Genomic DNA, 17,123 nt, shown 5'->3' with positions numbered 1-17,123 from the left:
TAAAACCCGCCTTCAATGACCGGGGATTTCCTGTCAATCATCCTCAGCCTCGCATCTGATAGGCTGAGTGTGACAAATGGTGGCGCGTTAAATTCTTATTCTAAAATGCTGATTGGTGCGAAGAACCCAACATGCCCCGCCCCAAGCGGATTGTTTGGAATGGTCAGATGGATGGACCCGATGGAGACACAGGATGGCAACCCGAACCGCTGAAACCCTGGACATGTGAGCGAATATAATTTCCCACAAAATTCACTTTTGGTAAGCATTAAACACTTACTTATCTTCGCTAATGTAGTTATTTTGTCACATTGCACTTCTTATCTTTACTGTTTATCGAGCTTTATGTAATAGTGGAACATGAGGTTTGGGATTCTTTAGTGTTGAGTTTATTTTCATTCTTCTTTAGCCTATTTATTTTTTAACTAATAGCGGGAATATGTTCTGTAATTGTTGTTGTTTTATATTTGGTGTTTATTCTACTCCATTAATAATTATAATGATGATAATAGCGTTGTTGTTATAATAACAATAAGCGTTGCGTGCCGTATACTAGAATATGTCCTCCTAAGAAAAATAAATAAAAAAGTTTACATATTTTCAATTAGATCAACCTAATCACTGTAAAGACTGAAAGTGCTCTTATCAACTGTTATCAAAGAATATAATACATAACAGAAATGCGCAACTTTCAAGTGTTTAGTTATTAACAAAACCGGAAACTTAATTAATTTAACCCGAAAGTGTTACAAAATTATAATAATAATAGCTTTTGATGCTTTTTGCAGGCGTTATGCACGGGTTTGCTGAAATCTGACAGAGCAACTGCTCGTGGCATTCACAAGCCTTCATCATGTGTGACGTGATCCGTACTGAAATATTAATGTAGTCTTACGCGCAGAGATGCGCTTTACTTCAGCTATGAATAGCTAATGCACTGCCGTCCTGTCGTTTAGGGAGTGGATTCGTGTCTCCCTCATAGTTCGGACAGGATGTGGCCTCCTGTGGTCACGGGATGGGTCTGATGGACTTCAAAGCCTGTCAGCAGCACTAATGGGGCTGTAAACAGATGTGATGCACACTGTTCATTTTCTATCCAGCATCCCAAAGTGTACATTATTTGAAAGAAGGTATCTTGGATTTTGTCTTGTCTGAAGTGCTCTATATGTGTGTGGTGGTTTTGGAGCAGGCACAGACTAATGGAAATTGAAGGCCGCTGAAAGGAGAGAGAGAGAGAGAGAGAGGCAGGAGTGCTTCTTTTATTTGAAGAAGACCGAGAGGGTGGGCTGGCGGGGGTAACGGGGTTGGGGGAGGGAACGGAACATGCATGGGAGAGCTCCTCTGTTGCCGTGTGAACGGAGGGCTATTGTCCCGGGAACCTTTCAGAGTGGCTTCCCTGAGGTCCCCTGCCACTCTCCCTCCCCCATCATCTCTCTCTCTCTCTCTCTCTCTCTCTCCCTCTTACTTTTTCACTCATTCACTCTTTGCCCGTCCCTTCTTTCTGGATCTGTTCTTCCCAACTGAAACAGTTTCCTGTGTAACTATCTCACAAACTGCTTTTCATGCCACTCAGACTCACATTCTGGTCTCTTTGTCTCCTGTGTCTCTGCCCCCCCCCCCCCCCCCCCCCCCGGCCCCCCTCCCAGCGCAGTCTTAATTCAATGCACTATGTAATTAGTGTGGGTTGTGTCCATACTGCCATGCGCTGCAGAATTACAATGCCGTAGAGAGATAGTGCGCTTACTTAATGAACATATTATAACACATGCAACAACAGCAGTGTCTGAGTGCGTGTGTGAGTGCGTGTGTGAGGCGTGATAGCATATTTGCAGTGAAGTTCGTGTCTCTTTAGGTCAAAGCGTGGGGCTGTTTGTTTATTTTTCACTTTTAAAGGGAAAGTGAACAGGTTTGGAAGGCGATGTGTAAGAACAATGGACCTTGTGGCCACTTGTACACAGTTACTGTGGTAAATGGTAACAAACTACATACACAGTCATTGTTCAGGTTCAGTTTCTGAGTGTGTTATTTGCACATGAAATAAAACTCTATAAGATTTAAATTCACATCATTCACGACATTGCAATAAACATTTATTAAATGTTTTGGCTAATTATTTTTTTTTAGCTGCCTTCTACATTTTTAATATACAAATCCATTTTACGGGAATTTGACCATATACTGTATAACAATTCTGTCATACTCAATGTTGAGTTTACGTTAAATGTTTTGGATAGTTTGTTAACGCTTTTAGCTGCCTTTCAGCTGCATTTAACACATTTTACCGTATATAAATCCAAGTAGGTTTGCAGATTTTACCGTAAATCAATTTGAAGGAATTCTGTCATTCGCAATGTTGTATTTACATTTAATAAATGTTTTGGCAGTTTAAAAATGTGTTTATGCGTTTATCTGCCTTTCAGCTGCATCTAATACAAATACAGTCTATATTTATGACAGAATTCTGCAAAATGTACATATACATATATTTATATACAGGATGGGTGGGTCTCATGGACATCATATATACATACACGTGTGTGTGTGTGTGTGTGTGTCTGTGTGTGTGTGTGTGTGTGTGTGTGTGTGTGTGTGTATAGATATATTAGGGCTGTGAAACGATTAATTGCGATTAATCGCATCCAAAATAAAAGTTTGTGTTCACATAATATATGTGTGTGTGTACTGTGCATAATTATTTTATATAAATACACACACATGCATGTATATATTTAAGAAATATTTGTTTAAATATACTGTATATATTATATATAATTTGTATTATAAATAAATATAAATATTTTATATATAAATAACACATTTTTCTTAAATATTTACATGCATGTGTGTGTATTTATATATACAAAATAATTATGCACAGTACACACACACACAAATTATGTGAACACAAACTTTTATTTTGGATGCGATTAATCGCGATTAATCGTTTCACAGCCCTAATATATATATATATATATATACAGTATATATATACAGTATATATATATATATATATATATATATATATATATACATACATATACATTTTGCAGAATTCTGTCATTCATAATGTTGCATGTATATTTATTGAATATTTTGTCAAATTTAATAATACTTTTAGCTCCCTTTCAGCTCCATTTAATGTATTTCACGAAATATAAATCTATTTTATAGAATTCCACATATTTTCCTACAAAAATCAGTGAAGAAAAGGCGAAAAAAGTCAGTGGATTCCATCTGGGCCTGGTTTCAGGGAGTAGTCACAAGTTGTATTCATAGTTGTTTATTTTGTACAAGCGGGATACGGGGAGGAAGTTAGCGGTTGCATAGCAGTTATTTATTTAAGTGTTGTGATTGTGCGTGAGTGAAACTTTCTTCACACCCCAACTGCATCATTGTTCTGGCTGTTTGGGACGACAGGAAGTCAGAGATGTGACACAGAGAGGAACAGGAAATGGAGAGCTGGGTGTGGAGCTGGAAAACAGGAAGCAAGGAAGCAAGCAGATAAGATGACCTCTGAGATGCTGTCCCTCCATCCCTTTTGTTCTTGTCCCTAATCTTTGACTTTCAACCCCCCCCCCCCTTAGCCAATCACACAGCAGATGGCCTCGCAGATGGCCAATCAATGTGGGGGTTATTCTTCCAGAGATGGGCGCATTCTGTCATGGCGTTCAGTTGAACCCGATGAAATGGCTTAGTTAGGTTACTTATGTGAGCGAGGAGAAACTTTGCACGTGAAAATACAATTTTTTTTTTTTTTTGTCATACATAGACATAAAATAGTAAACTGTCTTAAAACGCTGTATATCTTTAGTGTTGTGCATAAAAAATATTAAATCATTTAAGTTTTCTGTTTTGCATGCCAAGCAATATTTTGCATCAGTCATACCATAGTATATAGACTGTACATTAATAACTAGATAAAACATAATATTTACATTACTTTGCTAAAACTTCATATTCAGTAAGTCAAACAATATATTTTTTATTATGGTTCTGTTTTTGCAATAAAAACAATACATTATTTTTATGATGTAAAGATGTCAAGTGCAGAGACAATATGGGAAAAAATAATAAGAATAAATAATTAATAATAAATACATCTTTAGGGAAGAAAATATATTATATATTTATGTTTTTGAAATAAGTCTTTAATGCTCACCAAGGCTGCATTTATTTGATCAAGAATACAGTAAAAACAGTAATTTGTAAAAAAAATAAAAAATAAACAGCTTTCTATTTTAATATTTTAAAATGTAATTTATTCCTGTGATGGCAAAGCTTAATTTTCAGCATCATTACTCCAGTCTTCAGTGTCACATGACCCTTCAGAAATCATTCTAATATGCTGATTTGCTGCTCAGGAAACATTTTCTTATTATTATCAATATTGGAAACTGATTTTTTTTTTTTTTTTTTTTTTTTTTTTTCAGGATTCTTCAAAAGAACAGCATTTATTTTAAACAAATCTTTTGTAACATTATAAATGTCTTTACTGTCACTTTTGATGAATTTAATGTGTCCTTGCTGAAAAAATTCCTTTAAAAACAAATAATATCAAAATAATGTTTATAATACAGATTGTGTAAAATGAAAGGGTGTTAATGTGTTTCCTGATTTTCACACATCAGCACAGGTTATAATCCTTGAAAACGAATGATTAGAAGTGAGAATGTCATTGTTTCCTTGGGAAACAAATGATCAGTTTGCATCTCTTGTCCTTTGATCTACAGCTGGGCCGCTCGGATGATGAACAGGATTACTTTGACTGTAGGCCTATCTTCTTTTCTTAATGCTTTGTAATCCTGCCGTACTAGGCCGTTTGTGGAGGGAGTTATAGTCTGTGTTTCTGTTTGTGCTGGGATGGATTGTCAGGAGTGTGATTTCAGAGTCAGAGGTCAGTGTAGGTTTTGACTAGTGTAAGAGGGTTAACCAAAATCTGAGTAACTCGGTTCCCTTTTCTTGATCTCCAACTGTCCCAGTTTCATTTGAACATTCACTCTCTCTCAATGTGTGGGTGTCTGTTATATAATTTGAGCTTCATCCAAATACATTTGAAAACTGAGTAAACATGATAGATGGACCTCGCCTTCACGCTTCAGCTGTAGTTCGTGCACGTGTGTGTGATTTTAAACCCAGTGTTTGTGTTTTGTCCGGGCAGGTAGAGCGCGCTGCGGCTGTGTAAGGTTCAGTCATGCCGCTGGTGAAGAGAAACATTGAGCCCAGGCACCTGTGCCGCGGGGTGTTACCGGAGGGCATCGGCAGCGAGCTGGAGTGTGTGATGAACAACACGCTCTCTGCCATCATACGTCAACTCAGCAGTCTCAGTAAGTTACCTTGCTCCTTTCTTTCTTTAACACACGTTAAACTGGCTAATTAGGGATTTAGCTTTAGCTTCTATTGTTGTTGAATTAGGCTAATTAGAATTAAGGACCAGGGGCGTTGCCATCATTTCAGAAGTGAGGGGGACAGAAATGTCAAATGTGTAATACCAAATGTTTTCTGACCTTTGACAGGTTTTATTTTTTCTTATCTCTTGCTTAGCTAAGAAATCAAATACACACTGTAAAAAAAAGTTGCTGCCTTAAATTTGTAAGTACAATCAACTTTGATGTTTAAGTCATTTCAACTTAAATTACATTCAAATGATTGAGTTGTTTAATTTTGTATAACTTAAAAAAAAATTGAAAATTGTTTAACTTATTTTGATGAGTTAAAGCAATGTAAAAACCTATGTTGATCCCAACTTATTGATCATATAATTTTTTACAGTGTTGATGAATAATAACCAATAATTTGTATTCTATAACTATATTTTTTCCTATATTTTCCTAATGACAATTTTATGATTGGTTTATGTACTATAAACATTTGTGCATTGTCATCATGGATTTTATACAATGTAAAAAAAATAAGAATTTTTTATTACAGAATAAGGCAGAAAAAATATTTTCTAGTTTGATACATTTAATGTGTCCTTGCTAAATAAAATTATTAATTAAAAAAATCTCACTGAACTGTTGTGTATTTTAAAAGAGCAAAAATATGCCATTTAATGTCTTTTAATATGAAACATTTTATGAACCTTTTTTTTTTTTTTTTTTTTTTTTGGATTTAGCAATATTTGGGGACAATTCTCAGTTATTTTGTCTCAAACGTTGTGCTAGGTGGTATCTGGGCCCCCCGGACCATTTCTGGGTCACTGTCGCAATTGCATTATGTTCCCTATCTTTTCAGGACCCCTGGGATCGTCCTAACTGTCCCAAACCCCAGTTATGTTTTGAGTTGGGCCAGTATATAACTAACAAGAAAGACCCTAGCCTCAAAACCACATGACAACGCCCTGGTAACCACCCACTAAAACATCTACGAGTTTCGCACTCTTGCTTTTACTATACATGCCATTACATTACTCCAAAAGTTCAATTTCTTATTCATTTTAGACATTTGGTTTGCATTTCCATTCTATGTGGTCTATAATTTAGTGGTCCAGTGGTATCTTCAGCCCACGATGCCAGAGAGAAGCTTCTTAATAATAATTCCTCTTGACTCACGGGACTCTCAGACTGTATTACGTAAGACTATTATCTTGAAAACATGTCCTCTGAATCGTCGAGTCTCTCTCTGCATATCCAGCTACTGATTTGCCCATCCATCCATCCTATGTTCTTTTTTTCTGTCCACCTGTTCCATAACTCCCCAGCTGACCCCTGAAATCCCCTCAAGTGTCTTTACTGTGCCTCTGCTAGTGTTGTTCAGTGGATGCCTGTAGAAGGAGACGGCCTTTCAGTAGCAGCTGTGTGGATTAAATATAAATGACAGCCCACTGGACTTGAAGGGAAAGCTTTAGACGATGTGCGCGTGGGACAAAAATAGTATGTGCATGTCTGGAAACATGCTTTTCATGTGTTGATGGGTGTAGTACTGTAGCAGGGAGTGTAAGTGTACACGTGATCTGTGGTATAGTGGTATATATATATATATATATATGTGTGTGTGTGCACTGGGTCATAGGCCAGGAATTTGTAAGGAACAGACACTCTTCCTTCCTGTAAATATTTTCCTGTGTGCTTTTGTTTAACATGGCAGTTATTAATAGCCTTAGTTGATGCGTTAAAAGTTAAGTGTATTCTTTGTTTTTCTTTTTAAACATTTCTCCACTTTGTTTTTTCGAACAGCCGCAGAATGTAATTTGTATTTTTTGTCCTTAATGTTCTGTATTCGATGTATGTTATGCATGTGAAAATTCATATTTTAAATACAGAAAAAACTAGATTGAAATTCATAATTTAGTAATTATATATATATATATATATATATATATATATATATATATATATATATATATATATATATATATATATATATATATATATATATATAATACAAATATGTAATTTATTTAATTTAATTGGTTAATTTATGTAATTTAATCAACTACGGACGTTTTTATATAACTTTATTTTCTATATTAAATAAATGTAAAATGTATTATTAGTTTAAATGTTAAATTATTATTATTAGTTAATTATTTTAATATTAATATATATTTTTTTTGTCAGTGTCAGTATCATAATAATAATATATATTGTTATATATTTAATATATTATAATATTATTATGATTAGTTATTAAAATTATGAGCATATTAAAAAAAAAAATTTAAATGCCTTTGACTTCTTACCATTTTTGCATTTTTGCTTTAATGTATAGGTTATTTTGTCTCGAACCTAGACTAAAATATGATAAAACATTATAAATATATTAATTTTTTTTTTTTTTAAACTGATCATATAAAAATATATTGTGTGGAAATTATTTATATATTTATATACATTATTTATATTTATAATTATTTATTATACATAATTATTAATATAAATAATAATAATTTATATTATTTATATTTATATTTATAAATTACAACTTGTGATGTCATCAAACTATTTTGCCTGTAATAAAGTTTTGTTGAAAGATAGTGTACTTGTTTACCAAGGAGACAAAAGTGTCAGTGAAGAGTTTGATATATGAAATATATTCATACTATATCATATATATTCCCTTTTTTATCTTTATCTGTTTTCCTCACAAATGAAACTTCTCCTTATTCTCCTCTTATCTCAAAGGTAAACATGCTGAAGACATATTCGGAGAGCTCTTCAACGAGGCAAACCTGTTCTATTTGCGGGCGAACTCTCTGCAGGATCGGATTGACCGTCTTGCCGTCAAGGTCACCCAGCTGGACTCCACAGTCGAGGAAGGTGAGTCTGCTTCTGGGAAACAAGGGCTCGGGCTCATCCCTCAATACACGGCGGCCATTGGCATCTCAATTTGTCCTAAAACAAATCTCTGAGGTTACATGGCTCCAGTGTAAGATCAATACCACTGTATTCCTCCAAACCGAAAATCAACAAAATAAATAATGCAAAAAAATTTGCGCACCCCACATCTCTTTTACCCAGACCAAAGCCTGTCCTCACATCTCTTTTTTCAATTAAAAGATCAATACTGGAGTTTGCTTTACACACTCTGGAGCGCAGGTGTAATCAATCTCTCTCTCTCTCTCTTTCTCTCCTTCACCCTGTGCAGTCTCTCTTCAGGACATAAACATGAGGAAGGCTTTTAAAAGCTCTACCGTACAGGACCAGAAGGTGGTGTCCAAGAGCAGCGTACCGATCCCGGTGACAGAGATGTACAATCTGAGTGATAAACCACCTCCTCTTAATATTCTCTCACCCTACAGGTATGTGTCTATGAAATGAAATGAAATATACTTTATTGTCCCCAGTAGGGAAATTTGGAATCTCAATTTATGTAAAATACAGTCTCTCACAGACCCAATTAATACACACGTATCCCACATAATAGATCTATCTATATACACTCCAAGGAACTTATAAGACTGCACTTGTGTAATTTCCTTGTGTACAAGTACTGGTCTGTTATTTACTGTAACACTTCTGTTTGTATAATGTATAATTGCAGGATTCACACCTAACTGCTTTAATTTTTTAATTAAAATATGCAAACTGAAATGGATCTATGCATGTTTGGGTCAGAGTTTGAGGACCAAATGTCCCGACAAGGAAACTGAAATCACAGTCCCAATGAGGAAAACTTAATAACATATACTAAATACTAAATAATACTTTGTTTTGTAAATAATGTCTGTCTTTGATGTTCAGTCATTTTTTTTTATGTATAAACAATTTTATTACAATTTTAATGTATTATTTTATTAACAATTTTAGTATTATAATTATTAATATATTTTTTTTATTTATTTACCTTTATTAATTTAATTAAAGCTTAATCTTATAAATCTATTGATGCGTTGATATACTTTTTTTATTCATTTAATATTCATTTAATTTCATTGACTTGTTAACAATTACATTGATTGGTCTGACATTGAATGTTAACAATTTAATATTAATAGTAATATTACTAATAATAATACATTTTATCATTCATTTATCTTTATTAATTATAATTAAAGCTTATACTTATAATTAAATCTCCAATTGACTTACATTGATATTGTTTGCCATTTGTGACCCTGCACCACAAGGGTACATTTTTTGAAATTGAGATTTATAAATCATCTGAACGCTGAACAAATAAGCTTTCCATTGATGCATTGTTATGATAGGACGATATTTGGCCGAGATACAACTATTTGAAAATCTGGAATCTGAGGATGCAAAAAATCGAAACATTGAGAAAATCGCCTTTAAAGTTGTCCATTTATGTTCGCGATTGTGCTGCATTCACTCACAAAAATAAATGTTTTATATATTTATGGTAGGAAATGTACAAAATATCTTCATAGAACATGATCTTGACTTAATATCCTAATGATTTTTGGCATAAAAGAAAAATCTATAATTTTGACCCACACAATGTATTGTTGGCTATTGCCACAAATATACCCGTGCGACTTATGACTGGTTTTGTGATCCAGAGTCACATTTATTCTCTGTAATATCTGCATACTAAATCATATATAGCCATTGTGTTTAATCCCATGCACAGCCATTTCATTTAATGTACATATAATCCCTACAACCTGTTCTTGCCTAAAACTTATACATTATTATTTTACTGCCTCGAAAGATTAGACTGGTCAGAAAATACCATTGAATATACCAGAAATAAACAATGTATTAATTCTTTCCCAAAACATTAATATGTATTAGAAGTGGTACCTATAAAACAATGTGACCAAAGTTAAAAGAAGACGATGAATGTATCTGAAGTCTGTCAGTCAGAAGTCTGATTAAGGAATATAGAGCAGTCATGAATACTTAAAGCTGGCAGATGTAGTTCATGTGAATGCTAGCTCTCAAGGTAGAGAATATGGGCCACTCATGAATACTTAAACAGATCTAATGCAGAATGTTTCAAGGGACATTGGCTGCGCTCTTTTTCTGTCTGTTCGGCTGAATACGGTTAACAAAGTTTTCGGCATTTTTACATAAATGATTAATGGACAATTAATAGCACTTTTGGAAAAGCAGCCAGTCAGAAAAGATGCATCAAGATGCTTTTAAAAATCCTTTTCCCTTCTGAAGAGGTCCATAAAAGCAATCTAGCAACTGGTGGGAATGGTTATATAAATGTATTCAGAGCCAAATTTACCACACTCATTGTTTTATCGAGAGATTAATAGAGAGAAAACCAAAATCAATCATAAAAAAAATCTAATGTTTTTCATTTATGTTGCCATAGAGATGATGATAAAGAAGGACTGAAGTTCTACACTGACCCCTCCTACTTCTTTGACCTGTGGAAGGAGAAGATGCTACAGGACACAGAAGACAAGAGGAAAGAGAAGAGACGACAGAAGGTTGAACGCCCTTTTCTTCCTCTCTCTTGAGTTTTTGTCCCACCTTAAATTAAATGGTTGTGTACAGTGAAATATCATTTGTCAAACTTCCCACTACACATAAATGTATATTAACCATTGAATATGTTCTGACCTGCTGTGTGAGTATCCCATTAGGCAGCATTTTGCTGGAAACCTAGTATAGTGTTTATTCATGAGGTGATATGTGATAATTAAACGTCTCTTTGTCCTTTAATACTGTGCGACAGGAGCAGAGACGGTGTGTGGACGGCACGCTGCAGAGGGAGGTGAAAAAGGTGCGAAAAGCTCGAAACCGCAGGCAGGAATGGAACATGATGGCATTCGATAAGGAACTGAGACCTGACCATCGACATTCCCACACTGTGCACAGAGGAGGCTCCTCGGAGGGCACCATGTCCCCAGAGCACAGGTAACATGGGCTACATGCACTAAGTGCACATATATAAACTCAGTTTGATCTAATCTAATTCATAATTCATGCAGGTCTCATGGAGATCATGCAGATCACGGTTATCTCTCCATGGCCAACCACGCTGGCCATGCCCACACTTACTCTGGGCCACCGCCCAGCATGGCGGCCCTGTCAGCTCATACCCAAATGACCATGGACCAGGATTACCGGGGTGGGCCTATGGCATACCGCTCTGGCACACTGGGTCGTCCGCACCAGGCTCCGCCCCCTCCACCAGCATCAAACACTATTAATGGCTCTATGAACCTCCCACCTGTCGACTACAGGTTTGTCATTTTTATTTAGATTAATCAATTAGTTATAAACAAACTTAAAAAAAATATTCTAAAAGGAAGTTCTGAATTTTAGAAAGAAAGAATTTTATTGGATCATATGTGAACGGGATAGTTCAACAAAAAATGAAAATTCTATCATGAATTACTCACCCTCACGTCGTTCCATCCAAACACTTTCGTTCATCTTCAGAACACAAATGAACATCAGGGGGTTTCTGTACCTTTGACGATTCAAAAAATTTCCTGAAGAGACTAGATCGCTTTATATGATGAACAGGTTGAATGTAGGCTTTTATATGAACTTTTTGAAGCGTCAAAGTGGTAGTTGAGTAGCTGTCAATGGAGGGACAGAAATGTCTCAGATTTAATCAAAAAGATCTTTATTGGTGTTCCGAAGATGAACAAAAGTCTTACGGGTTTGGAACGTACATTTCACATATTTGATAATATTACTTAATATATTTGAGAATGTTACTTAATACAGTTAATATATTACTTAATATTATTACATACTAGTATTACTTTCTAAAGACTGTTCAGAAATTATGAGATTTTAAATCTATCCAGTTATAAAAATTAAAAAACTTATTTGTGAAATAAAAAAATTATGTGAAATATATGTGTATATATACAATATAAATAATATATATTTTAATGTAATATATATATATATATATAAAATATTTGTTAACATTTATATTTTTTTGATTTTATATGTGTGTGTGTGTATATATATATATATATATATATATATATATATATATATATACACACACACACACATATAATGTTAACATATAATAATAAAATGTTGTTAACAAATATTTTATTACTTTAACAGTTTTCTTTAAAATCTAATAATATTAAAAACAATATAAAAATTATAGAAAATAATTCTATACAATTTTCTTTTTTTTTTTTTCATTTAATATATGTATGTATGTATGTATTTATGTATGTGTGTGTATATATATATATATGTATATATATATATATATATGTATATGTATATATATATATATATATATATATGTATATATATATATATATATATATATACATATATACATATATACATATACACATATATATATATATATACATATACATACATATATATATATATATATATATATATATATATATATACATATACATATATACATATATATACATATATACATAGCTGTCTGTAAGGCTGCATCTGAAATCGCATACTTCCCTTCTATATAGCAGGCGAAAAATAGAAGTATGTCTGAATTGATAGTACTCATAAAAGAGAGTTGGCAAAAAGTATTCTGAAGTGTGCATACGATGGACACTTCACTATCCCATGAGGCCACGGGAGAGGATTTATGAATAGCAGTAAAGCAACACAACTGATGCTGGTAGGCCACATGATAATGACAACATGGCGAATGTAGTACGTCCAGATTACATTCATACTACACACATTCATACTGAATAGAAAGTACTTTTTTAGCGGCCGTGAAGTAATTACTTTTTCAAAATAAGTACCTACTCAAGAGAGTATGCGATTTCGGACACAGCCTATATGTTAGGAAAGGGGTCTTTCTGCAAGGGGGCCGGTAGATTTGGTCGTCCTTGGCGTCAGAAAGTTTGAAAACCCCTGGTCTATATTGTAAATGCCACAGTGGGTATTTAAAAATACTGCCACCTAATGATCAACAAATTTGTGACATTTTTACTTTTGAATTTATATAGCATCAGTTTATGTTGAATGAGGTGAAAAAGCATGATTTAGACTTTCTCTCTCTTGACAGTGTGGATTACATGCATTCTGGGCCGCCGCCTCCACCACCTGCTGTTATCCCATCAGCACAAACTGCTTTTGCTATGCAACCCATGGGACCGGTCCCGCCTCCAGGACATCTAGGACCAATGGGAGCAGTCGCTGGTTATGGCCCACCCATTCCACCTACCTCCGTACCAATGGCTGCCCCTCCTCCACCTTTAGCCCCACCCCCTCCAGCCAGTTCAGCCCAATCCATCACTCCCAAACGGCCCTCTGTGCCTAATGAGGCCCAACCCACCAACGATGCTCGCAGCGACCTGCTCGCAGCTATAAGAATGGGTATGAAGTGTTTTTAGGTTATGAATATAAGCATTTTACACTTGTTATACATAAACATCTTGTTTTTAGATTTCATAAGCTTTACCATTATAAAACTCACCAAGGCTGCATTTATTTAATAAAAAATACAGTAATATTGTGAAATTATTTTAATGTTTTAAAATATGATTTATTCCTTTGATGGGAAAGCTTAATTTTCAGCATCATTACTCCAGTCTTCAGTGTCACATGATCCTTCAGAAATCATTCTAATATGCTGATTTGCTGCTCAAGAAACATTTTTGCTGCTTAAAGGTTGTATCAGTGATTTCAGGCCCAATTATTTTTTTTATCACATTCATCTAATCTTTCCTAACGATCCGCTAGCTGCCCGCCCCATAAGCATGCCGTCAAAAAAAACGCGTCTCTGTAGGCAGCCTAGGCTCTGAGATCTGCACACAAAAACAATTGGTTTCACCAACCACTCAAAACCAAAACAAATAGTGTTCCAACCAATCACCGACAGGGGGAGGGTGTTGTGAGGTTTTTGTGTGCAGATCTCAGAGCCTAGGCTGCCTACAGAGACTTATGGGGCGGGCAGCTAGCGGATCGTTAGGAAAGATTAGATGAATGTGATCCTTTTTTTGGGGGGCCTGAAATCAGTGATACAACCTTTTATATTTTTGTGGTAATGGTGCTAATTTTTTCCAGGACTATTTGATTAACAGAGTTAGAAAGAACAGAATTTATTTTAAAAGGAATATTTTGTAATATTATAAACTTTTGATCCTTTTATTGCATCCTCCTTACTGATTCATTTCTTCCCCAACTGACTGAACTGTAAATATTTTTTTATATAAATTGCAGCAGTTCATAATACATCATATCATGAACAAGTTGAACAGTCAAAGCATGAATCAAACGCCCGGCAATTTCTGTTTTCCACGCATCCTTTTCTTATTTTATCCCTGCGTGTGGGCAGAAACAAACCATATTGAATAGTGAAATTGCTCCCTGTAACATTAACTTCTCCGTCTCGCCTACACTGGACTACAGTATCTCACAGGAGCTGGATCATGTGAGCTCCACTGATTTCACATCTTCGCTCATTTGCAGAAAGTTAAACTTCCGTAAAGTTACACATCGCATCACAAGCTTTTGTTTATCTCTCATTGAAAATGAATGAGTTGAGTTGCTGATGTTTGTGTGTGTTTGTTTGTACTGCAGGTATCCAGCTGAAAAAAGTTCAAGAGCAGCAGGAACAGCAGGCAAAACGAGAACCGGTGGGCAATGATGTCGCCACGATCTTGTCTCGCCGTATCGCTGTGGAATACAGTGACTCTGAGGACGAATCTGAGCTGGAGGACAATGATTGGTCTGACTAAAACAACACTAATGCACAAAATTCACACAGACACTTACTCTGTAATTTACCTGCGAATAATAACATTGCATTTCCCATACACAAAATGATCTTGTACTGTATGCATTTTAATAAAGGCGTGATAGGCCGTCTGTATTATGGAATTATAAGATAGTCAGTCTTTTCCCTGAACTACCACGTATGATGCTTTTTTCCATTTTTTTCTAATGCTTTTTAATGCAACACTTGTTAATACATGATATGGATATACTGTATGTAGTGAATAGTAACTGGAACTAAAGATAAAAAAAAGCATGTTGAGGTCATCAAAAACAGACTTTTCTGCATGAAAGTTTCTATGTATGTTGAGAAACATTGAGGTCAGTCATTATATTTGTGTGAACTGGCCTGAGGTGTTCGATTAAACTACCTGAAATGTGTTTTCTTGGTAATGTCTGGTGTCTTCGTGCACGTGTGCGGCGGTCGGCAGTTTCGCGACAATAAAAATCGGACGAATCACGTTAAATCGCTCTCCGTTCCTGCACCTCAGTGCCTTTGTCATGGAAACAGGACAGTTTTGATTCCGAGCCTCATGTCTCTATGGAAACAGTACAGCTGAGACTGGGATCGCCATGGCAACAGTGGATTTGAGGCACCTGGCCAATTGATGCGCGAGTGTGAATAAACCCAGGCGAGGATATTTTTAATGCACAGCACATTCTTTTAATACAAAATTAACAAGATCTCTCAGTTCATTAAACTAACCAAAGCAATAAAAGTATACAACCAACACCTTGGAAAAATATACAACACATTAACACAATGTTTTACAATGTTAATTAGTGCATGTTGATTATAATTCTTATAATATTGTTTTGCAGATAAGTAATTTGTTGTGCCTTTTCTCATCAAAAAAATAAAGTGCATTTCACAGTTAAAACTACGCATACGTGTACACAAGATGCTGAAACCGATGCACCCGACTGTTTCTCGGACTGTTCCGAGAGTTCGATTCTAGTATCTAAATAAAGTACAGAACGAGTCTGAATCCTACTGTAAATGTAGAAAGTTTCCTCACACGACACCAAACCAGAGGTGATTTCCTCTTCTATGCTCTTCAAATAAACCAGAACAGGAGACAGACTCCCATCCGAGCCCTTTTTCACCCTTCGCTTTGACATTTTCAAGCTTTTACATTGGATTACAAAGCACAATCATCTACAGTTGGATACAAGACTATTTAAATCATGGATTCAATAGGCAAACGTCCATCTGCATGTGGAAAATCCATCAGAGACCAGGCACAAAGCATGATAACATCATTTTACAAAGCTCTTCAAAAACAGACGGAGATATGACAAAGAACTAACCCTCAAAAGCCACCGCGATAATCTCCCGGTCATGTGCATCGGGCTTTAACCCTCTCAATCCGCTGTAGACAAGCATGCCCAGACAACAGGAGACACTGGAATGTGGCCCAAGGTTAACCTTCGCGCAATAGAGTGATGTATGTATTTTGGTGGGCCTGGAAACAAGTTAGCATATTAGCACCTCCGCTTACATCATCCTGAAATCAATGGGTTTTAGGTTAAATACCTGAAATGAGGTCTGCGATTAACAACGAGCTCTAGATATTTTCACGTCAGTAATACCCCCTTGTGATTTTTAAGCTTTTACTTGTTTTGAAAAAGGCTAACAAGTGGCTAAATGGGACTACATTGTTTTTCGGGGGCAATAAACGTCATCATGCCGAACAGGGAATCTCATCTACTCACTAGTCGCTTCCACAGCCTCACTGTTTTTATAATCGTGCTCTTGCGAACTATTCTAACTCAAACGGAAATAAAGACTCAACGAGTTCACGCCATGCCATAATTACCGTAATAACGAGATTCAAACTTGTATGCTGGGAATTTTCTAAGAGCCCCTATTGTACCACGAGACTGCTGTACTATCTGACTGCTGCAGATCCAGTAAGAGCTAAAACCTCACTCCCTTGATCTCAAGAGGCACACTAGCGACAGACACTAGAGACTGCGATCTTTCACTTCATTGTTAACGTGCCCGCCTCC

At 35.4% G+C, this 17,123-nt stretch overlaps 1 protein-coding gene across 2 annotated transcripts; it reads left to right on the top strand.

Annotated features, from left to right (window-relative positions):
- The first annotated feature begins 107 nt into the window (after window positions 1-107).
- wasf3b (WASP family member 3b) lies at window positions 108-15,785 on the top strand. Of its 2 annotated transcripts, XM_084398837.1 has the most exons (10): window positions 165-261; window positions 957-1,130; window positions 5,159-5,324; window positions 8,124-8,258; window positions 8,587-8,740; window positions 10,729-10,846; window positions 11,095-11,276; window positions 11,351-11,605; window positions 13,399-13,709; window positions 14,916-15,491. In XM_084398837.1, the coding sequence occupies exons 3-10, from the start codon at window positions 5,192-5,194 to the stop codon at window positions 15,071-15,073; spliced, it is 1,446 nt and encodes a 481-aa protein (XP_084254963.1). In that variant the 5' UTR covers window positions 165-261; window positions 957-1,130; window positions 5,159-5,191; the 3' UTR covers window positions 15,074-15,491. The 2 variants fall into 2 exon arrangements, with proteins under 2 accessions (XP_084254962.1, XP_084254963.1); XM_084398836.1 differs by lacking the exon at window positions 957-1,130 and having other exon boundaries at window positions 108-261; window positions 14,916-15,785.
- The last annotated feature ends 1,338 nt before the right edge of the window (window positions 15,786-17,123 follow it).

This window comes from Rutilus rutilus, assembly GCF_951802725.1.
Source record: "Rutilus rutilus genome assembly, chromosome: 24".
Taxonomy (NCBI): domain Eukaryota; kingdom Metazoa; phylum Chordata; class Actinopteri; order Cypriniformes; family Leuciscidae; genus Rutilus; species Rutilus rutilus.
This window is presented reverse-complemented; position numbering and strand designations above follow the sequence as displayed.

What these genes read in the sequence shown, in the direction of transcription:
- wasf3b (XM_084398836.1), top strand. Translation starts at nt 5,192, where the DNA reads ATGCCGCTGGTGAAGAGAAACATTGAGCCCAGGCACCTGTGCCGCGGG. An exon ending in AAGAGAAGAGACGACAGAAG is followed by an intron (nt 10,847 to 11,094) that starts GTTGAACGCCCT and finishes ACTGTGCGACAG; the next exon opens with GAGCAGAGACGGTGTGTGGA. An exon ending in GCTCGCAGCTATAAGAATGG is followed by an intron (nt 13,710 to 14,915) that starts GTATGAAGTGTT and finishes TTTGTACTGCAG; the next exon opens with GTATCCAGCTGAAAAAAGTT.